At 46.2% G+C, this 27,895-nt stretch overlaps 1 protein-coding gene across 2 annotated transcripts in view; it reads left to right on the top strand.

The window, feature by feature from the left end:
* Positions 1–6: 6 nt before the first annotated feature.
* Bcl7c (BAF chromatin remodeling complex subunit BCL7C) overlaps positions 7–27,895 on the top strand; it is a 43,508-nt gene continuing 15,619 nt past the window's right edge. The window contains exons 1-6 of one of the 2 annotated variants that reach the window (XM_008823830.2): positions 7–274; positions 788–866; positions 1,181–1,289; positions 1,388–1,549; positions 3,118–3,203; positions 4,015–4,212. In XM_008823830.2, coding sequence (XP_008822052.1) covers positions 183–274; positions 788–866; positions 1,181–1,289; positions 1,388–1,549; positions 3,118–3,203; positions 4,015–4,140 — 654 coding nt within the window. In that variant the 5' untranslated portion in view covers positions 7–182 and the 3' untranslated portion in view covers positions 4,141–4,212. Of the gene's footprint in view, positions 275–787; positions 867–1,180; positions 1,290–1,387; positions 1,550–3,117; positions 3,204–4,014; positions 4,213–27,895 lie in introns of those variants that run through there. The other variant, XM_008823831.2, reaches the window with a different exon arrangement.

Below are 27,895 nucleotides of genomic sequence, written 5' to 3' on the forward strand. Positions count from 1 at the left end.
GGCGCGGCAGCAGGAAGCCGGGCGGGGACTCGCGGAGGCGTTGGGGAGCGGGGGAGGGCGCGGCCAACTCCCGGAGGGACGGCAGGCCAAGAGAGCGGCGCCCGGGCCTGGCGCCCAGCCTGAGCCCGCCGGACTCCAGGCAGCCCCGCCGCGGGCTCGGCCCCGGCCCCAGTCCCGCGAGCATGGCCGGCCGGACCGTGCGAGCCGAGACCCGGAGCCGGGCCAAGGATGACATCAAGAAGGTGATGGCGACCATCGAGAAGGTCCGGAGATGGTGAGCGCTGCCCCTGGGCCAGGGACGCGGCAGAGCCACCTCCTCCAGGCGCGTCCCCCCTTCCCTAGCCAGCTGCCCCCACCCAGCAGCTGTGCTCCGGGTGGACAGGGCTCTGTTCCTCCATCCTTGGCAATTCCCAGAGGTCTACAAAGCGTGGTCCCGAGTCGTGCCCTCCCGGAGCGGGAGCCCTCATCTATGCCCCGCCCCCTGAAGCTTTGACACTCCTCCTGCAAGTGTGCCTCTTGATCTTCCTTGCTAGATAATCTCCAGCCAGGCCCTTTTTGATGCCGAGTAGAGTGCCCCTGGGGTTTGCAAGACCACAGCTCCAAGTCGTAGCCTCTCCCTAGGGGCACCTCCATCTACGCCCTGGGATTTGCAGGGCTCTTTCTGCTTCTATGCCGTATTAGCGAAATTATCCCTACCCTAGCTCATCTCCCCGACCTCTGCAGGTACCTCCAGCTCTGTGGGGATTACTCTTGGGCCTCCCTGACCCAGCCCCCTACCCTCCCACAGGGAGAAGCGCTGGGTGACTGTGGGTGACACTTCCCTTCGAATCTTCAAATGGGTGCCTGTGGTGGACCCCCAGGAGGAGGTGAGCATGCCCCACCCCCACCAGGCCCTGTATCTGTGCAACCTCAGGCAATCCCCTCCCCACCTTGGCCTTCAGTACTTTTGCTCTTGGAGACTACAGTGTGGAGCTCAGGCAGATGGTAACGTTTATTAGCACCTCCTTCCCCTTTGCCTTTTTCCTGCTCTAGATTCCCGTAGTTCAAGACCCAACGCAGCCACATAACCTCAGATAGCTCCTTTTGCTTCTCTGTGCCTCAGTTTCCTTATTTGTACAGAGGGACTTTGCAAGAGCTTCCTAGACAAATGGCTCAGACTTTATCCCTCTAACCCCCTCAGGAGAGACGGCGGGCAGGTGGCGGGGCAGAGAGATCTCGTGGACGGGAGAGGCGGGGCAGGGGCACCAGTCCCAGAGGGGGTGGCCCTCTCATCCTGCTGGATCTCAATGGTATGTAGAGATTCTGGAATTCAGTGATTGTGGGACCCGAAGGAGGCTACTTTGGGGCGGGTTGCTCAGGCCAAACATCTTGGCTCTTGCTTCCACAGATGAGAACAGCAATCAGAGTTTCCATTCTGAAGGTTCCTTGCAAAAGGGCACTGAGCCCAGTCCTGGGGGGACTCCCCAGCCCAGCCGCCCAGCGTCACCAACTGGACCCCTAGAAGGGATTACTGAGGAAACTCAGCCCCCACAACTTGGTCAAGAGAGAGGTAGGACCATGTGCCTGCCAGGAGCTCTTGCCTCTGTCTTATCTCTAAAATTAAACCCACCATCTTGTCCTTGTACCTGTGTCATGACCCCGCTCCCAGTGCTGCTTCCCAGGGAACCTTCCCTGACCCTGGCAGAAATTACTTCTAGCTACTGTCTCTCATTCCTCTGGCCTCTTAAATCTGTAGGTAACATGTCACCGTCTGAGATTTCCATGTAAATTTATTTCTTTGCTAGCTTACTGTCTCTTCCCCCCACTTCCACCTAAAATCAGCTTCCTGCATGTTGGGGCCATACTGGTTTTGTTCATTCTTGTAACATTCCTGTAACTGTGGGACCCATAATAGGTGTTCAGTGAATATTTGTAAGGGAATAACTTGCACTGATAATCATAGTAGTGAAGAATAGCAGTAGAGAGAATGGTACCTAATACTCACTGAGCCCCTTCTATGCCAGGCATTCTTCTAAGCACTTCACATTTTTTTCCTCATTCACTATATTCACTTTTTTCTCTTCACTATCACCTTATGGAAGTGATGATCCTATTATGATTCCTATTTATACATGAGGAGATGGAAATCTAGAGAAAGGTGCCCAGACTCACAGAGCTGGTGAGCCAACATCTTGGGCCTGAGCCCTCTTCGGCTCCTCTGTCTTCATAAAGTTGGTTCCCTTCTGACTTACCTGCCTTGGGCTCTGCCTTCTCACTACTCACTTGGACCTGCTCTAGCCTCCTCACTTGTCTTCTGTGGCTTCCACACAGCTGCAGAACAGCTTTTCTTAAGCACAAAACTGGATGGTCATTTTCCTGCTTCGTATCCTTCAGTGGCTCCCCATGGCCTTTGATTCCTTAGTTTGACTCTTGGGGCCTTTACAAACTGTTGCCTGCTGGCATTGTTTCCTGCCAAGAACGCTATGGCATGGGCTTTGGAATCATGTCTAGATTGTTACAAACATTTTTATTAATATAAAATGATAGGACTTAGATGAGCTTGGTGGCACACACCTTTAATCCCAGAACTTGGGAGGCAGAGGCAGGCTGGTGTCTGTGAGATTGAGGCCAGCCTGATCTACATAGAGAGTTCCAGGCCAGCTGGGGCTACAGAGAGACCTTGTCTCAAAAAAAAAAAAGAACTGGGGATATAGGTCTGTGGTCCAGTGTTTATCTATCATACTCCAGTTTCCTACTCCATATCTCTAGTACCACAAATGATAGCTAGCACTTACTGGGCACCTACTATGTGCAGATACTATGCTAAAGGCTTTACCCATATTACCTTTCTTAATATTCCCTTACTTAATCCTCAAGGCAGTATCTTGTGGTATTGCTGTCCCCCTTTTGCAGATGATTTCATTGAGGCTCTGAGAAATAGCTTCCTTAAGGTCAGGATTGAACTCAGAACAACACAGAATCCCTTCTGTCTAAATTCTGCCCTATGGGCTCACTCCCTACTCACAGTTCAAGATCCAACTTGAGTCTTCTTTCTTGTGCCCTGTTGTATGTGATTGGTACTTGCCTCTCTGTGGTAGAGTGGCTGCTCAGGGGATTTCTGTTCATTTGGCATTCCAGACCCTGGGGGAACACCTGCAGGCGGCACTGATGAACCCCCGAAGCTGACCAAGGAGGAGCCTGTGCCAGAATTGCTGGAAGCTGAGGTGAGAGAGGCCAGAGGCTGGACTCCCTGGCCTGGGCAGGAGTGGGACTCGGGCACAGGGAGCCTGCATTCCAGGAGGGAGACGTGGACCTAGAACCTAGTAAGAAGCTTAGTTGGATTCTTGAGACTGAAAAAAAGAAAGTGTTCTAGAAACAAAGTCCTGAGGGCTGGATCACAGCTCATTTAGGAGCATTAAAAGCCTGAAATGAGGGGACTGAGGAGATGGCTCAGTGGTTAAGAGTATGTACTGCTCTTGTAGAGAACCCAAGTTCTGTTCCCAGCACCCACGTCAGGCAGTTCACAACCACCTGTAACTCCACCTCCAGAGGATCTGCCTCCTCTGGGCTCTGTGGGGCACCTGCGCTCACATTTACATACCCACATGCAGGCACACACACATATAATTAAAAATAAAACTAAATCTGAATTTAAAAAATAGCCTGAAATGATCTCGGTGCTCCTTTGAGGACTCACTTGGAGTACAGATCAGTGGTACTGCGCACACTCAGCATGCATGAGACACCCCCCCTCCCCAGCATTGAAAGTCACATAGAATTCTGAACCATAAAATTAGTTTAAGAAATCACCTTGCCTTTTCTCACAAGGACTACTTTGATGCACTTTTAAGAAAAATCAAATTCTTTCCTCCAAACGGTGCTGTCATTGTTTTTGGTGCCCTAATCTACATTGTGGTCACTTGGTCCTGGGCCAGACTCTGGGTCCCCAGGGGAGTAGAGTGGAGAAGGCGGAGGCTAGGAGGCTGGACTCCTGGGTTAGAGTGGAGCTCACACCTGTCCGCCCTTCCTCTTCAGGCCCCTGAAGCTTACCCTGTCTTTGAGCCAGTGCCACCCGTCCCCGAGGCAGCCCAGGGTGACACAGAGGACTCGGAGGGCGCCCCCCCACTCAAGCGCATCTGCCCAAATGCCCCTGACCCCTGAGAAGTCGCCTGCCTCCTGTCCTGTTGCTCCAGGGGCCCCTTTGGCTTTTTATAAATAAAGACCCTTTTGTAATTTTGTGTCATGTCATTTCCCTGTCAAGGCTGGGGAGGGTCTTTGGAGACAATTTTGGCTCATGCTCTGTTCCTCAGATGGGGTCACTGAGGCTCTGAGATGACCTATATTCATACCAAGATTAGATGTGCAGTGAGGGCTTTAGCCAGGACCCCACCTCCCTTGTACTCCCACTGTGCCCTTCTCCCCTGACCTTTGACCCTTTCTTACCTTACCCAACTCTTCTGGGAATCCCAAGATTCAACTCTCCCCTAGGTCCAGCAGTTGTTAAAGTTCTGGGCAGTAAGGCCCATGGTTTACATTTCACTCACAGGAACATAGGACAGAGGGACAGAGAGGCCTTGAATGTCCAACCCCTTCCCTGCCCTCAGGAAGCAGAAGCATTTTGTCTCCAGCTGAACCATGCAGAATCCAGGCCCACACTTCTGGGCTGATCCCTCCTTGTCACCTCCTGTTAGACACAGTCCCTGATCCTAGACTTGATCAACATCATTCCCTTTGAAGTCTACAACCCCATGAGCTTCCTTCCCTTTGTCTCAGCATTTATCAGGCTGTTTGGGACCATCAGGTTGTATTTCTGTCTTGCCACAGGCACCTCAAGGGCAGAAATGGTCCCTGGCCTTACCTTGCTTAACATGGAGAATGGAGCAAGCCTAGCAACTGCCTCATGAATGAATGAATATGGGGCTGGGCATGGTGGCACACATTTGTAATCACAGTACTCAGGAGGCTGAGGCAGGAGAATTGTGGGTTCCAGGTGGTGTGGGCTACATAGTGAGACCTATCTCAAAAGAAAAACAGGAAAGAGTGAGTAGCCTGGGGTTATCCAGGAAAAGCTCTGAGGAGGTGGCATGTGAGATGGGCTCTGAGGTATGACTCCCAATATGGCAGATCTAAAATCTGGAGCCCTGGTTCAGGTCCTGGCTCTGTCACTCACATCTTACGGTTCTAGGCAGGCCATTTCTACTCTCTGAGCCTTTGTTCATTTGAGCAATGGGGACAATAGCCAGGCCTCACCTGCTCCAATGGTAGGTGGGAAACTTCAAACCACATAAGAACTCCTCAATCTGTGCTTTTAAGAGAAGCAGGGTCAGGTGTATTAGCTGCATTCTTATTTTTAACAAAAGGAGAGACTGAAGTTTAGAGAGGGCAAAAGTAGAACTATAGAAACGTTTAAAAATGTCAAAGTACTCCCTATGTGACAGGTGCCAGGGCTGGCCAGGACAGCCAGTGTAGGGATGTGATATATTTGTTCGTATTGCTGTCTAATAAATACCAAAAATCACTGGCTAGTGCTACCCAGATTCATTATGTAGTCATCCTGGAGGTCAGAAGCCCAAATTAGTGTCACAGTGCTAACCTCAAGGAGTCCCAGGACTGGCTCCTCCCGTCAGCTGCCAGGGAAAATCTACCATGTCTTTTCAGCTTCTAGAAGCTGCCTGCATTCAAGGCATACTTTCCAGCTTGTGGCCTTTCTCTCTTCAAATCCCGCATGCAGCTTCTCCTAACCTCTCTCTTTCTGTTTTCATTGTTACATCACCTGCTGCTTCTTGCATGGGCCCTGTGATCACACTGGCCCGCCTAGATATCCAGGCCCTTCCTCTATCTTGGAATTGAATCCATTTGAAAATTTCATTGCCATGTAAAGTGGAGCTTGGGATGTGATGTCTCTGGAGGGCTGTTGTTTAGTATGCCACACGTTGTAACCTCAGCAATTTTCTGGGTGCGTCATCCCATTACTGCCCCCAGTGAAGCTGTGGAGTAATATAAGTGCACTATAAACACTTTGTTGTGTCATCTGTGAAATGGGGGCTAATAGTAATGTGAACCTAGTGAGACTATTCTAAGGATTAAATGAGACAGTGCATGGAAAGAGCCCTTCATGTAGTGTGTATTAAGTGCTCGGTCAATGGCAGCCTTTTTACACATTGCCCCATATTACTCATGAAGATACTAAGGTGCGGAGAGAGGTACCAGAGACCCTCTTCTCAGCAAAACTGGGGAGGGTTCTGGCCCTGTATCAGGTATCCATTTCTGAGTAGCCTTAAGAGACTGGAGTTTGAATCTTCTCAGCTTCTGTCCCCCCCACTTCTGTCCCTCCTGTTCCAACCCACTTTGCTCCAGCTTTCTCTGGCCTACTCCCTGTCTCGATCTACAAGCCATCCCTTCCTTAGTCACATCCCGATGTCTCAACTGCTGTGCCCTCTCTTCTCTCCCCACATTCACATTCTTTCTTTCTGGAAATTCTACTTACATTTGGGGCTCTGCTGTCTTCCCTACCCTATGCCCATCCATGCTTCCTAAATGCTTGCTGCCCTATCCTGGCTTTTCTCTTCATGAACACTCTCCCTTGGGGACTGGCACCTACTCAAGGGAGTTAATGGTCCATACTTCCAGATTTTGCTCTGAGCCTCCAGACTCAAATAGCCAAATGGTGGCACATCCCCTGAGATGTCCCATGGACTTCAGGCTCATTTTCCTTCCAACTTATCCTTTCCATCTTCTGTGCTCATCATCCCCCCACCACCCCCATCCCCTTCCCTAGCCAGCATATCTTATGTCTCCATCCTATTACAATGCAGCCTGAGTTTCTGGTTCTCCTTCCATCTTCCTAACGCTGGGATTACAGGCATGCATCACCATGCTTGGTTTTATACAGTGCTGGGGGTGGAATCTGGGGCTTTGTGCATGCTAAGCAAGCACTCTACCAACTGAGCTACACCCCCAGTCCTACTCTACTTTTTTTCTTTTTGTAATTTTATTTATTTGTACTTTATGAGTACAAATGTTTTGCCTGCATGTATGTAAGTGCACCACATACATGCATTTTCCATGGTGGCCAGAAGAGGGCATAAGATCCCCTGGAACAGGAGTTACAGATGGTTGTTAGCCACCTAGCATCTGTAGGTGCTAGGAACTGAATTTAGGTCCTCTGCAAGAGCAGCCAGTGCTTTTAACCACTGGGCCATTTCTCCAGGCCTCTACATTTTTTAGGTGCCAAGAAAACTAGTTTCTTGCTTCCAACCCTGCCTGCTTCTACCCAAGCTTCTTTGCTCTGCAGTGCGCAGTTCTTCAGAAGCCTACATCTTTCCACAGTGCTGTGGTGCTGCTTATATGCAGGACAGAGCCCATGCTCTGCTGCCTTCACACCCCCACTACTCCCTCAGATGCACTGCACCAAGGTCTCATCTCTGAGGCCTCATTCAATGTATCTGCGTTGCCACAGCCCCTTCCTCTCCTCACCAGACAGGTTCCCCTTGTTTCCCAAACCTTGCTTCCCGGTGGTATCCTCTAGTCTCTCTCTCGGCTCCCCTCCCCTTGCTCTGAGTGTTGCCTTGCAATGGTCTGTGTCAGCTGGAGGACAGAGGAATTCTCTGAATCGATGATTTGTAGGTACTGTTTGCTGAGCTCTGCTCTGGGCCCTGGGGAAACGTAAAACATAAAAGAACCCCACCCTTCTGGAGTCCATCCTTGGGATATTGGGGCCACTGGTAGGAAGACAGAAGTACACTCCTAGTCCTTTAAGGAAGGGGATATGCCCTGAGAAATGCACCTTGGGCATTTTCATTGTTCTGTGACATTGGAGAGTGTCTGAACACAAACTAAGGTAACTATAATGTCCCTGGATGATATTATCTTATGGGGCACCATCTCTGCTGCCTGTTGTTGACCAAAACATTGTTGTGTGATTTGTGACTGTACTTTCAAACAGTCATGCAGAGTAAGAGAGGTGGGGAAAGAGCGTGTTGCAATTTTAGAGAGCTCAGAAGAGGCCTCACTGGGGAGAAGTTTGAAGAACAGTTTGAAGCGAGGCTACAGAGCCACATGAAGTTCTGGGTAAAGAGCATTTCAGGGAGAGGGAATAGCCAATGCAAAGGCCCTGAGCTAGAACATGCCTGGCAATAGGGTCAGTGTGGCCGGAGCTGGAGGGAGAAGAGAGCAGTGGGAATTGAGTTCAGATGGCAGAGCCTCCCAGGCAGGACAAGCACAGAATATATCTTTCAGGCTGGGAGACGGTAAAAAAGTTAACTGCATTTAATATTTATTAAACTTTCTTTTACATTGTGTGTGTGTGTGTGTGTGTGTGTGTGTGTGTGTGTGTGTGTGTGTGCGCTCGCGTTATGGCATGTACATGGATGTCAGAGGACAGTGTGAAGGAGTTACTTTTCTCCTTTCACTATGTGGGTACCCAGGATGGAACTCAGGACTCAGGTCATCAGGCTTGGTGGCAAGTGCAAAGACACTTTACCCAGTAATCCATCTCACCAGGCCTTTTTTTTTTTTTGCCTTTGAGATAGGGTCTTCCTATATAGTCCAGGCTGGAACTAGCCATGTAGAGCAGGCTAGACTTGAACTTGTGGTGACCTTCTAGCATCTGCCTCCCAAACACCAGAATTACAGGCATGTGCCACCACACCTGGTTTATGAGATTCTGGGGATCGAACCCAGGACTTCATACATGCTTGACAAGCACTCTACCAACTAAGCTACATCCTCAGCCCTCACTACAGTATTCATTATCATTGTCCATATTGTTTTGCAGGTCATAGTTGTTCCTTTTTATTGCTAAACTGAACTCTATAGTCCTCAGTTTGACCAAGATAACTCTAGGTAGAGAACAGGTGGATCTGAGTCCCTACCTAGCTCTGAGAACAAGTCTGTATAAGCCTAGGGATTGTCCTAGGTGAGTGCACTCCATGGAGATAAACAGCCTTTCTGAAGAATCTTTTTAGAATGAACAGTCTATGACATTCCCAGAAATCTGGGGTTACCACTGAATCAGAGGCAGGATCTAAGGTGATCAAGCACCCAATTTACCAAAGACTTTCTTCTTCACTTTAGCATTTTAAGTTCCACATCCCAGGAAATTCCTCAGTCCTGGACAAACTGGGATGGCTGGTCACCCTAGTGGGATTCTGTCACTGCCCCTCGGCTCCAGGCCCATCCCATTCTCACCCAAGATCATGTTCCCTACAATGATTTAGTTTTCTTTTTTATTTTTTTTTCCCCGGTCTTTTGAGACAAGGTCTCCCTGTAGCCCCATCTGACCTGGAACTTGTTATATAGACCAGGCTGGCCTCAATCTCACAGAGAACTGCCTACTTCTGCCTCCCCAGTGCCAGGATTAAAGGTATGCACCATCATACCTGGCTCTGAGTTTTCTTAAAATCCAAACTGGTGTAGTACTGTCCTGCTCTAAAACCTTAGTGGCTTATTATGCCCTGGCCTGTCAAGAACATACTGTGTTTCCTAAACTAATATGCATTGGAATCACCATGAGAATCATTTATAAATCTGATGCTTGGCTTCTACTCCAGATACGTTTTGTGGTACAATGGGTGACTCTGTCCATTAGGAGTTTTGAAAGCTCCCTAGGCAGTACTCATGTACTGCCACTTTTTAAGAATTGGCCTAGAGATATGATTGCTTATTTATATAATGTTGAATAAGTTGCCAAAAAGAAAATGATTTCATATACAAATCTGGACTCTTGGCTGCTCTTGAAAGCAGCAGTTCTGAGGCATTACATGTGCCTCTCAGAGTGGTTATTACAGAGTGCTGCAGAGTACAGGCTACTCCTGGGTAGGATGGGCTCTAGACAGTTCATCTTGTGTGTGGCCCCTGCATGGCCTCATGTTACTAGCTGATCAATTTCAGCCTCCTCACCTAGTGTTCTAGTAATATCTTACTTTCTATCCTTCAGCCATGGCACTCTTTCACACCTGTCTTTGTCTGTGGTGTTCTCCCACCAAATGCCTTGGCATGGCAAACCAGCCTCTGTTTAGTTTGGCTCCTGCCCTCTCTCTTGCCTCTCTTCCCATGGTTCTCTACCTAACTTTTAACACTGAAGCTGAGCTGGGCATGGTAGCACAGGCCTATAATCTCATCACTTGGAAAGTAGAGGCAGGAAGATCAGGAGTTCAAGGTCATCCTCAACTATACAGAAAGCTCCAAACCTGCATGGGCTACATGAGACCCCACCCCTATATATACATATGTAAATATATATATATATATATATTTTTTTTTTTAAAAATAAAACACTGAAACTGCCCAGGGTGATCCTACTTGCTGCTTCCTCTGCCTCAAAAGCTCTTCCTGTCCTCTCTTTCTAGCCAACACTTACCTTTCAGACTTTGCAGTCCTCTCACCTCCTACTGGAAGGTTCCTTGACCTTCCAACTAGGTCAGGTCCTTGGTAAGTCACTGTACTTCCCCTTTTATTGAATCTTGCTGTTAGAAAGCCATATCTAGTCCCCTAGGGCCTAGTATTGTGTGCAGAATTTCACTTTTCATTAGTGATAAGCGATTAATAACTAACACAAGCAGCACATCTCTTCCTCTGGTGAAGCTCTGCTTATTTTCAGGTTACATTGCTGATACAGTGTCAGGGCTGGGCATGGAGCTGAGTTGGTAGAATATTTGCCTGGCATGCCTAAAGTCCCAGGTTCAAACCCTAGTCCCACGTAAACTAGGCCTGGTGGTCACTCTTGGCTATATAGCAGGTTTGAGGCCAGCCTGGGATATATGTGGGTCTTTTTTTTTTTTTTTTTTAATCACTTCTCAAGGTTTTATTTATTTACTAATTTATTTTTAAATATTTTATCTGTATTTCTATTTTATTTGTATGAGTGTATTGCCTGCATGTATGTAAGTGTGCCTGTGTCGAGCAATGCCTGAGGAAGTCAGAAGAGGGCATTGGATCCCCTGGAACTGGAGTTAGGGATGGTTGTTAGCCTCTATATGGTTGTTGGGAATCAAACCCAGGTCCCCTGCAAGAGCAGCTAGTGCTCTTAACTGCTTAGCCATCTCTCCAGTCCCAAGATGTTAATATAGTATCTGACTCTGCTGTCTTGGAGACTCCCGGAGGTCACCAAGGTCAGGCGACCAAAGGAGTGTTAGCTCAAGTACCTCTCACCTTGAGCCCTTTGGGTTGTCCAAGCCTCCTGTGGCTACTTTCCTAGGTCAGAATGTGTACTTGAAATATGCCCTCAACTGACCCTGCAGCAGTTAACTAGGAATCTGCAAGGTTGGGAAGGCAGGGATGTTACTGGCTCATGACCCCAAGACTCCACACAGCATAGGAAGAGCACAGTGATCTACTTCCCATTCTTTTGCATTTGTCTATGGATTTTTCAGGTTGTCAGGTCTTAGCCTTTCTGGTCCTTTGCTCCCCTCAGGTAAGCACCTCTAGTGTGGTGAAGGGTCATGAGGCAGGATAGAATGAAGTTATTCCCCGATTCAAGCTGATTTGTATTCATTGTCACTTTGCCTGCCTAGATCTTAGTTGCCCTAAAAGAGTGGAGACAGTAATCCAATAGTCAGTCATTTCCTCAAATTGGGGTCATCTGTCTGAACTATGCCAGGAAAACTGTGGACCAGGTCCAGAGAGTGAATCTGTAAGTTAGTTGGTTGTTTTGAGGCAGGGTCTGGTCTAGAACTCACCCAGACTCAGCCCCCTACAGAACTGGGATTCCAGGCCTTTCCAGTCAGACCTGGTTTGATTTTTGCACACCACTTTTCAACGTTCACTTTACTATTGATTAGAATTCGTGGCAATATTACATCCGCTCCAGGGAGTTCAGGAAATTCGGCGGCAACTTAAAACGTTGTCGAATCCATAATGACCCTGGTTGAGGTTTTAATGCAGTTTAAGAATTTAGGAAGGAGCCGGAAAGATGTGATTGGATTCAGTGAAAGCCCCAAGGGACCGGGGCTGGGCCGGGAGTGCGGCTGGGGCTGGACCGGGACCCGGACGGGCGCTGGGCCGGGGCTTTCTGTGGCGGTGGCGAGGGCCTCGCTTCCTGCACCGTCTCCTGCGAGGAGACAAAGGAGAGCCATGTGCCCCGGCCGGAGAAGGGTTAAGGCCACCGACGGGCGCGCTAGACCGGCCCGGGCGGACTTCCGGTGGGGCGGGGCGCGGCTGTTCCCCACGCCGCCAGTCTCCGGCGCTCGTGCGGTGAGGACAGCCCGGCGCCCTGCCCGCTGTCGGTGCACCCCCATGACCTGGGCAGCATCTTAACCCCTCTGGGCCTTGGTTTTCCGGGCCGTGGTGACGTGTGCACCCCCCAGGCTAGCTGAGGACAGTCCATTCTTTTCAACTTGCACTCTAGGATCTCCTGATTCCCCAGTACAGTCAAGGAAGCCAAGACCCTTCACCTCCCTCCTTCCTTACACTCCCTTTATCCCTCCTTTCTTCCTATTTCCTATTTCCCCCTTTCCTTCCTTCTGAGAGGGTCACTAGGCTGGCCTTGAACTTTTGATCCTTCTGTTTCCACTTCCCAAGTGCTAGAATAACAGGAGTGTGTTGCTTCATCTGGTTTTATGTGGTGCTAAGGACAGAATCCGGGGCCAATTTAGCTATATCCTCAACCTACAGCCCCACCCCCACCCCCAACTGCTGGGGTGAAACCCAGGACCTCACACGTTCTAGGCAAGTATCTACCCCTGAGCTACATAATAGCTACTGTTATCTGATACATTTATTTCTTTGTGTGTGGATGTGCAGGCGCGAGCATTGTGTACATACAGGTGTAGGTACATGTTCACTTCTGTGCATGGGTGTAGAGGGATGTTGATGTCGGATGTCTTCCTTTATTCCTTTCCACCCTCTCCACCTTATTCTTGAAGACAGGGTCTTTCACTGAACCTGGAGCTCATAACTTTGGCTACGTTTGCTGGCCATTGAGCTCTAGGGATCTGCCTCACAACACCCCCGCCCCCAGCACTGGGGTTGGCCATGATGTCATGGCCAACCTTTATGTGTATGGCAGGAGGATCACCAATTTGAGACTAGCCTGAACCACATAATGAGACCTTATCTAAAAAAACAAGTAACACAGGCTGGTGAGATGACTCAGTGGATAAAAAGCAGTTGCCACATAAGCCTAACAGCTGAATTCGGTCCCCAGATTTTACAGGGCATGTAGGCGCCAGTGTGTGCATGAACTCCAGGTTCAGTGGAAGACCCTGTCTCAAGAATAAAATGGGAAGGCATAGAGGAGGACACCCAACATCAACCCCTTACACACACACACACACACACACACACTCACACACACACATAATAATTAGTATATTTTTAAAACCTCAAGAACTAGAGATATGGTTAAGTTGATAGCTTCTGTGTTGTTTGATTCCCAGCATCATATAAAACCGGACATGGTGGTGTGTGCTTGCAGTCCCAGCAGGGAGGTGGAGAGGCAGCAAAAAGGCAAATTCCAGGCCAGGCCAGACTGGGTTACATGGTGTGATGGGAGCAGGGGCTGTCCACTACCAGTGAGCTAGGTAATATTTGAGCACTATGTGTGTACATAATCTCACAAAAATCATTTGAACTTCATGAGGTAAGTACTATTATTTCCATTTTATAGATGAGAAAACTGAGGCACAGAAGTTAATCCATTTGTCCCCTAGTTAGTAAATAGTAGAGTTATATAGCCTGACTTTAGAGTGTGCACTCTTTTTTAAAAAAATTATTTTTATTTTATGTGTATGAGTGTAAGTCTACCCATGTTGTACAATGTCCACAGAGGTCAGAAGAGGGCATTGGATCCCCTAGAATTGGAGTTACAGACAGTTGTTAGCTGCCATGTGGGTGCTGGGGATTGAACCCAGGTCCTCTGCAGGAGCAGCCAGTGCTCTTAACTGCTGAGCCATCTCTCTGGCCCGAGTGTGCACTCTTTAAAAAGAAATTTATTTTATTTTATGTGTGTGAATGTTTTGCCTGCATGTGTGTAGGTGCACCCGTGTTGTGCAGTGCCCAAGGAGGTCAGAAGAGAGCATTGGATCCCCTAGAATTGGAGTTATGGATGGTTGTTAGCTGCCATATGGGTTCTGGGAGCTGAACCTGGATCCTCTGCAGGAGGAGCCAGTGCCACTGAACGATTTCTCCAGCCCCCAGGTATTATCTTTTTGTTTTGTCTTTTTCTCTGTTTTTTTTTTGTTTGTTTGTTTTTTTGGTTTTTTTTTGTTTGTTTTTTGTTTTTTTGAGACAGGGTTTCCTTGTAGCTCCAGCCAGTCTGGAACTCTCTATGTAGACCAGGCTGGCCTTGAACTCACAGAGATCTGCCTGCTTCTGCCTCCTGAGTGCTGGGACTAAAGGTGTATGCCACCACACCCGGCTAGTGTGCACTTTAAAAACAATTTTTTTTAAATTGATTTGTGTGTATTTGTGTATGTATTTCATATAGAACATCCCAAACAATCTTACTCATCTTTATACCCACGTCCCAAATGGTACCCTCCCATAGCCTCCCCCCCCCAACCCTACTGGAGCGCATATACTCTGTCATCCCTGTTACTGTCCACTGTGTTATTAGTGCCCTCAGCTGTTACCCAGTGCTATTCCATCTGCTAAATCTAGTCAGCCTATCTAGAGTTCCTTGTTTTAGGAAAATCAGCTCTTCCTCACCTAGCAGCAGTCAATTGCCAATATTCCTTTAGATAAGATTGGGTTCTGCTGTTCACTTTCCCAGTTCTATGCTGGGTTACTATCTGGGAGTCCCTTTGGCCACTCTGGCCAACAACTCAAAAGAAAGTATTGCCCGTCTGGCATTGTTGCTTGTTATGTAGCCTTTAGCTATACATATGGAGTCTTAAAAAATTATGTTGACCCCATTAATCTTTGGTTATACTTTCCTTTTGGGTGTTTAAGACCCTACAATTGGCCCAGATAAACCAATTTATTTTTACTCTTAAGGTCATTTGAGGATCTGTTCCTCGGGGGTCACGTGGGCTTGGGAGGAGCTCCTGGCTCCTTTCTTTTACCAGTTCCATCTATGTGAAGATAAGCCAAAGGTCCTGGACTGGACACTGGTTCGAGTCCATCTGGTGGGGTCGCCATGGCCTCCTTGATCAAGAGGACAGGTAACTTTAAAAAAAAAAAGTGGTGGCACACGCCTTTAATCCCAGCACTTGGGAGGCAGAGGCAGGTGGATCTCTGTGAGTTCAAGGCCAGCCTGGTCTACATAGTGAGTTCCGGGTCAGTTGGGGCTACAGGAAGACCATCTCAAAAAGACCAAAAAAAAAAAAAAAAAAAAAAGAATTATTTTTAAATTTTAAATTTTATGTGTATGAGCGGTTTGCTTGCATGTATGTAATGCATGACATGCATGCATGCAATGCCTGCAGAGGCCAGAGGAGGGCACCGTGTCCCCTGGAACTGGAGTTACAGATGGTTGTTAGCCACCATGTGGGTGCTGGGAACTGAACTTTGTTCCTCTCCAAGACCAGACAGTGCTCTTCAGACCTGAGCCAGAGTGTGCTCTCTTCTACACAAATTTTGCAGCAATATTTTACTGTTCCTTGAATGCTGGGATTCTCTGAGGTGGTCTTTAAGTGCTTGAGAAGTGGAATTGAGGGTGGCCCTTCCCAAAAGGAGTCCGAGTACCCTAAGACCTGGCTCTGTTACCCAAGACATGTTCCCCTCCCTAGTCCTGCCTCTCTGAGGATGAAATAACTACTGTGTCTATTACTACCACCTGTAGTCACTATACATCAGCCTTGGGCTAGGTTCATTTACAATTTCTTTGTTCCTTGCAACTACCCAACAAGGAGCTGTTTCTATTTTACAGACAAGTAAACTGAGGTTTAGGACAGGGAAATGATTTACCTAGGCCACACAACCAGTGCTCACACCAAGGATTGGAACCTGGAGGCCCATCCAAGAGACTACTGCTCTGTGAACTATTCATGGACCTTGTTGGTTAGGGTGCTGCATACATGAGGGAGTTGGTGAGGGGCTGTGCTACCCAGCAAGGCCCTTGCTCTCTATGATTACATTTTCATATCTGTAACCCCCCAAAACATTCTAATAAAAGCATGCTTTGAAAAAAGATAGGGTCAGCCCGGCCAGGCATGGTGCCACACACCTTTAATCCCAGCACTTGGGAGGCAGAGGCAAGTGGATCTTTGTGAGTTCGAGGCCAGCCTGATCTACATAGTGAGTTCCAGTACAGCTGGGCCTACAAGGAGGCCCTGTCTCAAAAAAAAAAAAAAAAAAAAAAAAAAAGATAGGGTCTTACGTAGCCTGGGCTATTTACTATGTAGCAGAGGGTGATCCTGGGCTTGTGATCCTCCTGCCTCCACCTCCTGAGTGCTGGGATTTACAGTCTCTGCCACCACTTCTATTTTATGCAGTATTAGGGATCAAACAAGGTTTCGTGCATGGTAGACAAGCACTCTGTCAACTGAGCTACATTCCCAACCCCAGAGCCCTCCCCCTGAATTTCAAAATATGAACTCAAGTATTTTACATTTTGGGGGGTCATAAGGCCTTCTTGAAGGACGGCCTCCCATATAGGCTTCTAGAACAGCACTTGTCATAGAATCCAACAGAAGGAGCCTGGGGACCCTTGAGCCTGCTTGAGGAATGCAGACACGACAGTAATGATGCCTCCCACTTAGCTCATCTTCCTCAGGTACCAGGCCCTGGGCTTGGTCAGAGAGATGTGTTCATGTGTGTCAGCATACAACACATTGTATAGCTGTGATTTTCCACTTCCCCACTCTAATTTTGTTTTGAGAAGGGAGTCTTCTTAGTGATAACTTCATGCTAATTTAAAAGCAAGGAGTCATTTCTGTTCACTCCTTCAGTAATCGAGGTTCCATTCTATGCTAGACTTATTCTGTGCTCTTAAAGAAGGTAGAAAAGACCAGTGCACGGTGTTCCAAGTGCAAGATTCCTGTTAGCAGCAGGAATCTCTAGCTGGCAGGAACAGGTTTCTCCCTGCTCTGCCACCTCTTTCCTGGTCTTGCTATGTTGCCAAGGATAGTCTCAAAGTCCCAGGCAGGAGCGATCCTCCTGTTTCAGGTGTGCACTGTTGTGTTCCACTAACAATCACTCTTATTTTTGCTTATCTGTATCTCCTAACTTTCCATAGTGTACACATATGGCTTTTGTAATAAAATAAAAATCAGTACCATGCCAAAAAGCATGTCTCTACTAGTATAGGACTGCAAATATGAAGACGTGAGTTTGGATCCTTATGACCCACATAAAAAGCTGGATGCAAGAGGCCAGCCACACTTGTAATCCCAGTGCTGGGAGGTGGAGACAGGAGGATCCCTGGAGCTTGCTGACCACCCAGTCTAGCTGAATTGATGCACTCCAGGCCCAATGAGACCCTGTCTCAAAAAAAATAAGGTGAATGATTAAGGAAGAAAACCTCTGGCCTCCATCTGTATATACACATGCACACACAAATACGTAAGTAAGTAAGTAAATTATGTGCCTCAAAGCCTGCATGTTGGGAGCAATACCAGAAAGGAAGTACGTCTGATTCAGATGACAACCACATCTGTGGCCCCTTCCTGAGTGAAGGGACCAAATGTTAGAATATCCCATTTTCTTCCTCCAAACCCAGCTAACCTAGAGACTAGTATCTGAATTTGACTTTCCATAGCAGTGATTCTCAACACTGCAGCACTGGGTCTTCACATTTCAGAAAGGTCTGAAGCCTGGAACTCGCTACGTAGATAGGCTGACCTTGAACTCAGAGAGATCAGCCTGCCTCTGTCTCCAGTGCTGGCATGAAAAGTGTATGTCACCACACCCAGCTGTAATATTTTTTGTCTGTTTGTTTTGAGACAGGGTCTCCTTGTAGCCCCAGCTGGCCTGGAACCCTCTATGTAGACCAGGTTGGCCTCAAGATCTCACAGAGATCTGCCTCCCAAGTTCTGGAATTAAAATTGTGTGCCACCATGGTGGGATTGTACATATTTTTTAAAGAATATTTACAGTTGATGGGGCTGGAGAGATGGCTCAGTGGTTAAGAGCACTGGCTGCTTTTGCAGATGACAGGGGTTCAATTCCCAGCACCCACATGGCAGCTAACAACCATCTGTAACTCCAGTTCCAGGAGATCCAACACCCTCTTCTGACCTCTGCTGGTATTGCATGACACGGGTGCACTTACATACATGCAGGTGATACACATGCACTAAAAATAAGCCCTGGGTTCAGTCCCCAGCACCATATAAAACTGTGCGCACTTATAATCCTAGCACTGGGGAGGCAGAGGCAAGATGATGAGAAATTCAAGGTTATCCTCGGCTAAAATAGTGAATTCCAGGTTAGCCTGGGCAGGTTATAAGAGGCCTTGTCTCAAAACAAAAACAAACACAAAACAAATAAAAACAAAAACCTCGAATAGTAGATAGACTGAGTGGCTAGAGAAATGGCTCAGCTCTTAAGAGCACTGACTGCTCTTTCAGAGGATCCTGGTTCAGTTCCCAGCACACACACACACACATAGTAGCTCACAACCACCTGTAACTCCAGTTCTACAGGGTCTGATACCTTTTGGCCTTCATGATCATTGCACTACACAGATGCCTTACATACACATAGGCAAAATATATACATAAAAATAAAGAAATAAGCCGGGCGTGGTGGCGCACGCCTTTAATCCCAGCAGAGGCAGGTGATCTCTGTGAGTTCAAGGCCAGCCTAGTCTACATAGTGAGTTCCAGGTCAGCTGGGGCTACAGGAAGACCCTGTCTCAAAGAGACCGAAAAAAAAGACAACACAGATAACTAGGGGTGACAATGCATGCCTATAATCCCAGTACTCACTCGGGAGACTGAGGTGGGAAGGTCAGAAGTTCAAGGCCAGCCTAAGCTTCATAGCAGACCCTGTCTCAAATAAATAAGACATATATTATGTTACAGTTCTGTAGGTAAGAAGTCAAGTATTAGTCTGTTCTCTCTTGCTATAGTCAGGGCTGTGTGTGTTCCTATCTGGAGGCCATGAGGGGAATTTGTCATTGACCTTTTTACTTGCATATAATGGCCCCTTCTGCCATTTGAATCACCCTTTTGCAGTCATATCTCTTCTGATCCCAATCAGAAACAGTTCTCTGATTTCACTAGTTTACACTGAGCCACCTGAAAGGTCCATGCTAATCTCCCCATCACAGTGACCTTACAAAACTCCTTTGCCATGTAAAGTAACATTTTCACCAACTCCAGGGACTAGAGTAGGGATATTTTAGGAACCAAGGACAAAGGCTATTATTCTGCTTACTACAAATATAAATATCCCTATAAGCACTGCCCAAACTAAGAAATAAACATTTTCAGAATCTCAGTGATACGTCTGCACTTCAGTTATGTTTTTGGATTGCATTTGCCTGAAAATTTTTATGGCATATAACATTTTTATTGATTAATTTTATATTTGACAATTTCATACCTGAATATAATATATTCTTTCCCTGAAATGTTTTGTCTATTTATGTATTTGCAGTGCTGGCCTCTGTGGGCACTGCATGTATGTGGTGCACATACATACATGCAGGCAAACACTCATACACATAAAAGTAGAGCCCAGGGCCTTACACATGATAAGCAAGTACTCACCACTGAGCTCCCTAACTATTTTAAGCTTTTTTAGCAGTTTGTTTTTATGTGTGCTTCTTATAAATTATATATATATATAAAACAAGTATATATATGTAATGTATATATAAATTATATGTATATGTGGAGAGAAAGAGAGAATGCTAGATTTTAAAAATAGAGTCTGGGGGCTGGAGAGATGACTCAGCAGTTAAAAAAACACTGGTTGTTCTTGCAGAAGACCCGGGTTCAGATCCCAGCACCCACATGGCAGCTAACAGCTGTCCGTGGCTCCAGTCCCGGGGATCTGACGGCCTCTTCTGACCTCCTTGGGTGTTGCACGACACGGGTGTACTTGCCTACATGCAGACAATACACACATACACATAAAAGATGAAAATAGTAAATAAAAAAATATTTAAAAATAGAGTCTGGCTGGGGATGGAGTTCAGCTGATACAGTGCTTACCTTTCATGCACAAAACCCTGTGTTCCATCCCCAGCACCACATATACCAGGCATGCTGTAATTCTAACACTTGGAAGATAGAGGCAGGAGGATCATAAGTTCAAGGTCATCCTTGGCTACATCGTGAGGCCAGCCTGAGCTACATGAGACAGTCTAAAACATAATAATAATAGAGTCTGACAAGCTCCAACTTATAAAAGGTCATCTGTCCTACTCATGCTTAGAGCAATAACCAATATTCTTTAAATTTTTCCAATTTATTTTCATTTTTTTTTTGTTCATTTTGATTTGCAGTGTTTGGGATTGAACACAGGGCCTTGCACATGCTAGACATGCCATCATTGAACTATACCAAGTTCTCTTTTTTTTTTTGGCCTTTTTGAGACAGGGTCTTCCTGTAACCCCAGCTGTAGTAGAACTCACTACATAGACCAGGCTGGCCTGCCTCTGGGACTAAAGGCATGTGCCACCACGCCCGGCACTATACCCAGTTCTCTATTTACCCTTTAACTTTCTTTTTTTTCTTTTTTATGTGTATGAGTGCATTGCCTACATGTATGGAAGTGCAGCCATGTTGTGCAATGCCCGAGGAGGTCAGAAGAGGGCGTTGGATCCCCTGGAACGGGAGTTATAAGATGGTTGTTAGCCACCATGTGCGTGCTGGGAACCAAGCCCATATCTTCTGCAAGAGCAGCCAGTGTGCTTAACCGCTGAGTCAGTTCTCTAGCCCTTGTTTTGTTTTTTTTGGAGTCAGAGTCCTTTTGTAGTCCCAGCTGACCTGGAACTAACTATATAGACTAGACTGGCCACCATTTCACAGAGATCTGCCTGCCTCTGCCTCTGAGTACTAGGATTAAAAGTGTGTGTCATTAATATTTTTCCTCTTTATCTTTTTAAAGGTTTGTTGTCCACCTGTTCAAGTTTCTATTCACTCTCTTTTCCCTTTGTTGACCTACTAGTGTTTGTCTTCTTTCCTTACAATCATAATTATCCTAAAACTGCTGTCACAGTACATCCTGATAACCCTTTCCCCTCACACATGTCTGTTGCTCTGTCCTCCACAGCTCCCTGGAAGGGGACAGCTACAGGAAGTAGCTTTCCCATGCTTTCCTACTCCTGGGGTTCTATTGAGAAAGCTTACAGGTGTTTTGTTTGTTTGATTTGTAATGAATTTTTCCTCAATCACTTTTGCAGAATCATCTCTACCTTATACTTAAAGGATAAATTATCAGTATTTTACTATATGTGTTAAAGATTCATTGCACATCCTTGTAACTTGATATCTTCTTCTAACATTATCAAAAAGGGTTTTGTTGTTGCTTTTGTTTTTGTTTTCATTTTGAGTCAAGCATCTCCCTGTATAGTCCAGGCTGGCTTCAAGAACCTCCTGCCACAGCCTCCCTAGTGTTAAGGATTTGAGATCTTAACCAGTATAAAGAGAACTCTCCTTGGGGACTTCCTCAGATAAGACAGGTGGGTGACAGGCACACAAAACATCTTCCCTTTGCCCTGGTTGGGGACTGATGTATAACTGGCTTTGGTTCTGGGTTCAGTTCCTTTCCTCCAAGTCTATAGATTCTTGTCCCCCAACTGAGCACTGCAATTGGCTGTTCGTAGTATGTAATTCCTCTTACTTTCTAAGTCTTTCTGTCTAGAAGCTTCCAAGTTAGTTTTCTTTTACTTCTTTTTTAATTCAGAATTTTGTCAAGATATGTCTAGATGTTTTTTGTTCCTGTGAGTCCCTTTAGCCTTTTTTTTTTAATTTTAGTTTTTAAATTTTTTTGGTATTTTTGAGACAGGGTCTTCTTGTAGCCCCCGCTGGCCTGGCACTCGATATGTAGACCAGGCTCGCCTCCATCTCACAGAGATCCGCCTGCCTCTGCCTCCCAAGACTAAAGGCATCTGCTAACACATCTGGCTCCTTTTAGTCTTTAAAGGAGAATGTCTCACTCCACCCATTACTTTCTTCTGGGACTCCTATTCATATGTTAGATCTTCTGGGTTGGACTCCCAAATTCACACTTAATAACATGATTTCTCTCTTGCATCCATAACTTCTTTTTTTTTAGACAAGTTCTCACACTGCAACTCAGACTGGTCTCAGACTTGCTGTGTATCCCAGGCTGGCCTTGAACCCATAGTAATCCTCTTGCCTCAGTCTCCCAAGTGTTGGGATTATAGATATAAGCCACCATGCCCAGCTCTGTATTTCTGACTTATTATATAATTTCCTACTGTGTTTAATTGTCAACTGCTCCAATTCCCAAGCATGCCTATTCTGAAAATTCAAGCACTGAGGAAAGAGCCATAGAATGAACCTGTGGACCAGCAGAATGCACCGAGTTGGTCTGGAGTTGAGACTACATCTAACACCCATCTCTGAAAGCTGCTGCTTTGAATGTCAGATCAGTGAGATATTTTTGTTCTCTGTGAATAAGCATCTGTGTAATACTAGCATTTATAGCTAGTATTTAGTAATCCCCAAAAGGTCTACATATTTCATTTTCCCCACTGCACAGCCTTCCCAGTAAAGGCCAAAGGTCCCTTTGGGAAAAGCTTGGAGGGGCATTTATAATGAGTACTTGAGGCACTGGTTCCAGATCCTTTCTCAAGAGGACTTTCAATCGAGGAGGCCTGGGTTAGTGGTACTTGGAGACTAGTGAGAGGCTATGACTACTCATGATCTTGAACTTCAGATCTTCTTGCCCCAGTCTCCTGAGTGCCTGGATTACAAGGCATGAACCTCCACGCATAACCCTAGGATCAAACCTAGAGCTTTGTGCATGCTGGGCAAGCACTCTTCCAATATAGATTTCTTCTAGAGTATGGAAGGACAGAAACGCTTTCAGAATAGTGGAATTAGGTAGGACCTCTAACAGTCTACTTCTCCATAAAGGCATTGAGAACACTGAAGGAAATGATCAAAGTCAGCATTTTCAGATCTCTGGAAATTAACCAAACTTAAGCCATGATTCCAGGCCTGTTGTTTCAAGAAAAGTGGCTGTTTCTTAGTAAAAGACTCAGGCTTGTAGGCTTTTTGTTTTGTTTTTGTGGTGTTGAGAATCAAACCCCAGAGCTTCAGTATGCTAAGGCAAATGTTCTAGCATACTCCAGCCCCTTGGTGGTATCTCTCTCCTTCCTAGAAGCCTGCAGTTACCTTGACAGTAAAGAGCCTCAGGACCACACCTCTGAGAGCCTGTAGTCTAGCAGCTATTGGAGGAGGCAGGGCAGGTGTGACTTTCTCCCGAAGCTCCGCCCCCGGAAGGCTCAGGATTGACCTGTTGGTGACTGAAAACCCCAGTTCTCAGAATTTATCTTATTTGACATGATTGGAACATTCCCTGAGTTAACAGCATGGGCATTTGTTGAAAAAAAACAATGGCAATTTGCAGCTGTTCAACATCACAGCTGCCCCGGGAGGGGGGTGCGTGTCACACCAGTTGGGAGTAGAGGCTGACAAAAAGCTTAAAAGGGGGACCCTGGGACTTGACTGCTATAGAGAGCTTTGAAAAACTGGCAGATGCTTGGGAATTCCTAGAAAACCACCCAGAGCATATAAGCCTGTGAACATGCCAGGAAAGGCCTGAGTCTCCTTTCCTATCCAGCTGACCTTGAGGCTCTATGCAGGGAGGAAGTGGAGACTAGGTGTTACAAACATGACACACGACTCTTAACACACACACACACACACACACACACACATGCACATGTATGCACACGTAGACGACTCAGAAAAAGCTAAGAAGGAGAGTTACTAATTGAACATAATTCAGGAAATCTTTGTCTAATTATTAGCTTATCTCTAGACTAATTTAGCAGACCAGTAACCAGACAACAAAGAATACAGACTTTATTGAATGAGTCTAGGAAAGTCACTTAAGAGCAATAAAGCCTGGGGCAGAGTGGAGTCTGGTTTTCAGAGTTGTCACGTTGTTAATTTTTTCTGCAGTGCTAGAGATGGAACCAAGGGCCACATAAGGGGAATGCTGTACTACAGCTATATCTGAAGCCCTGTGTTTAATGTGTCCAGCACACATAACATCACAGTGTTATGTACACATACAGTGCAATGCAGAGTATCAGCTGTTTACCCTGGTAATTACATGGGTGACTGGGAGCTGGACCAACACATGAGGGTACTGTTAAGAGACGTTAGCAAGGAAAATATCAAAATTCAAAATACAACGTCTACTGAATATATACCCCTTTGCACCATCATAAAGCTGAAAGTCTTGTGGAAACCTAAGAGGAGGACCATCTGCCATTATGAAACTCTTTGTGGACCTACACTATGTAAAGATGTAAATTTAAGATAATAACAGTGCAAAAGAGGAGAAAGGAAACGGTTATATAGGAGCAAAGTTTTCATGTCCCACTGAAATGAAATGGGCATGCTTTAAGTGAACTGTAATGAAATGGAAGAACTATTAAGAAAATAACTCAGGCTGGAGAGATGGTGGTGGCTAACCAACTATCCATAACTCCAGTTCCAGGAGATCTACCACCTTCTTCTGACATCTGCTGTGGGCATTGCATGACATGGGTCCACTTACACACATGCAGGTAATACACTCATACACATAAAAAAAGAATACAGAAAACTCATGGGCAGGTGAGATGCCTCAGTGGATAAGGGCATTTGCCACCAAGCCTGATGACTTGAGTTAGATCCCTGGGACCCACAAGGTGGAAGAAAATCAACTGCTGCAAGTTGTCCTCTGACCTCCGCGTGCATCGTGACATGCACACCCTTCACAAAAGAAATGATAATAATCACTATTTTTTCTTTGGTCTTTTTGAGACAGGGTCTCCCTGTAGCCCCAACAGGCCCGGAACTCACTATGTAGACCAAGCTGGCCCTGAACTCACAGGGATCCGCCTGCCTCTGCGTCCTGGAGTGCTGGGACTAAAGGCATGTGCCACCATGCCCAGCTATAAGTATTTTTTTAATTTATTTTTTTTTTTTTCAGTCTTTTTGAGACAGGGTCTCCCTGAAGCCCCAGCTGTCCTGGAACTCACTATGTAGACCAGGCTGGCCTTGAACTCACAGAGATCTGCCTGCCTCTGCCTCCCAAGTTGCTGGGATTAAAGGCGTGCACCACCACACTGGGGTTTTTTATTATTTTTATTTTATGTATATTCATGTATTGCCTGCATGTAGGTAAGTGCACCCGTGTCATGCAATGCCTGTTAGAGGACAAAAGAGGTTGTCAGATCCCCTGGGACTGGAGTTATGGACAGTTGTTAGCTGCCATGTGGGTTCCTTTCGAACCTGGGTCTTCTGCAAAAACAACCAGTGTTCTTAACCACTGAGCCATCTTTCTATCCCCAAGTAATTATTTTTTAAAAAAGAAAACTTGGGACTGGAAAGATGACTCAGCAGTTAAGAGCACTTGCTGTTCTTCCAAAGGACCCAAGTTCATTTCCCAGCACCCACATCTGGCAGCTCACAACCTCCTATAACTTCAGCTTCAGGGGATCCAACAACCTCCCACTTTCTGGCCTCCAGAGTTACCTGCACTCACGTGCATATACACACAGAGAGACAACACACACATACATAATTGAAAATAAAAATAAATCTTTAGAAAAAAGAAAAAGAAAAGAACTCAGGCTATGAGACAGCTCAGCAGACAAAATGCTTGCCATAAAAGCCTGACAACCTGAATTCAGTCCTGGAACCCATGTAAAGGTGGAAGGAGAAAACCAACTCCACAAAATTGTCCTTTGACTTACACACACACACACACACACACACACACACACTGTGGCACACATATGCCCATACACACACATCATGTACAAACAGAATAATAAACTTTTCTTCAAAAGGATACTCCTGCACTTAAAAAAAAAAAAAAAAAACCTTAAAAGAATTGAGTAAAAAGCCAGACATGGTGGCCAATGCCTGTTGTCCCAGCACTCAGGAGGTAAAGGCAGGAAGTCCAGCAGTTTAAGACCTGCCTCAGCTACACAGGGAGTTTGAAGACACCTTGTGTTATATGAAATAGTGTTTTGGAAAAAAAAAAAGAATACAAGGAAATTATAATGAAATAGTAGAAAATATTTTAAAGATAAGGCAATAATGAAGGATTATAGGACTGTCAAATAGAAAGCATATATCTATGACAAATAGCATGTGGTGGAAACCAGATCTTACTAGTAATGAGATGGAATGTGAAGAACTAAACATTCCAGGCACTCCTCCTTTGAATGGTCTGTTTGTATCCCTTGTGAGTGCATTTCCATAAACCTGCTTGCTGTTAAAAGTGGCGGGGGGCGGGGGGGCTGGAGAGATGGCTCAGCAGTTAAGAGCACTGGCTGTTTTTGCAGATAACCTGGTTTCAGTTCCCAGTACCCACATGGTGGTTAACAACGGTCTGTAACTTCAGTTTCAGGGGTTCTGACAACCTCTTCTGGCCTCAGTGGGCATTAAGTGACATGATTGCATTGTACACATAAAATAAAAATAAATGCACTTACACCCAGGCAAAACACTCATACATATAAAAAATAAACAAATTAATTTTAAAAAGACAGTGGGAGCTGGGCATGATCACACACACATACAATCCCACACACACACACGATCACAGCATTCAGGAGGCAAAGGCAGGTGGATCTCTGGCAGTGTGGTCTATATAGCAAGTTCCAGGCCACCCAGGGCCACATAGGGAGACCCTGCCTTTTTAAAAAATTATTTTATTATTTTTTATTGAGCTTTTGTAATTTTATATAACAGTTCTTAGCCAAATTTAGATGCACACACACACCCCACCATCCATACTTCTCCCATCCCTCCACCAGACCTCATGTATTCCTCCATACATGTTAAGTCCTATCCAGTCAAGCATTTGTACCCAGATGTCTCTCAGTGTAAATTTGTCCACTGGAGTCTAGTCAGCCCAAATAGAGATCGTATGTAAGGCATACTCTCCCTCACTCAGCAGCAATCAGTCTCCAGTAATTCTCAGTCTAGTGCCATCTGATACCCATTTCTCTCCTCCCCACTGGGCCCTTGTTTAATTGAATTGGCACGGGTCCTGTGCTTGATGCCACCATTGCCACAAATTCACGTGTGAATAGCTTCCAGTGGTCCGAAAGCCTCTGCTTCCCTGTGTTCCTGAACCAGCCCTGGCTCTTAGAACCTTTCTGCCCCCTCTTCCACAGTGGTCCCTGAGCCGTGGGTGGGTGAGGTTCAGTATAGGAGTCCTCTACAAGGATACACATGCTGCAGTCTCTTACACTTGGCCGGTTGTGGCCTTCTGTGTGCATCACATTCTGCTGTGTAAGGCAGCTTTACTGCTGAGGGTTGAGAGATGCATTAGTTTTCTTTCTAGCTCTTGTTCCACTATGTTCCATGAGCCTTAGTTGTAGAGGTTCAACTGTAGATGTGCTGCCTAGTACTGGGCATCTCTCAGACATACATTCTCTGTGTCTGACCAATTGTGCAATTCTGCAGTAGCCTCTGTCTGTTGCAAAAAGAAGCTTCTTTGATGAGGTAGAAAGAGGTAGGGTTTTCTCTAGGATCTATGTCTTCTCCTGCCATGTGTTTTTGGCTGAGTTTATAGTACTACCCATGAGTTCACGTCCATTGAGGTTTTAAGTCCAATTAGATAGCTGTTGATTACCCACACACACACCAGATAACAGTGTCACTATTGTACTGATAGAGGTAGTTTGCCATGCTGGTCATTATGGTTATTACGCTTTAGGTCTGGGTTGGACCATTGATTGTTAGCAGTAGGGTCTTATCTACTACTTCTTGGAGATAACCAAGAACTCTGGCAATAGCCTGTGTTATTTTGGGGTCTCCTGCCACCCTCAGCAACCACTCAAAGGGAGGTCTCTTCTGTCTGGCACTTTGTTTCTTGC

This window comes from Nannospalax galili, unplaced genomic scaffold (genome assembly GCF_000622305.1).
Source record: "Nannospalax galili isolate Female #2095 unplaced genomic scaffold, S.galili_v1.0 scaffold788, whole genome shotgun sequence".
Lineage (NCBI taxonomy): Eukaryota > Metazoa > Chordata > Mammalia > Rodentia > Spalacidae > Nannospalax > Nannospalax galili.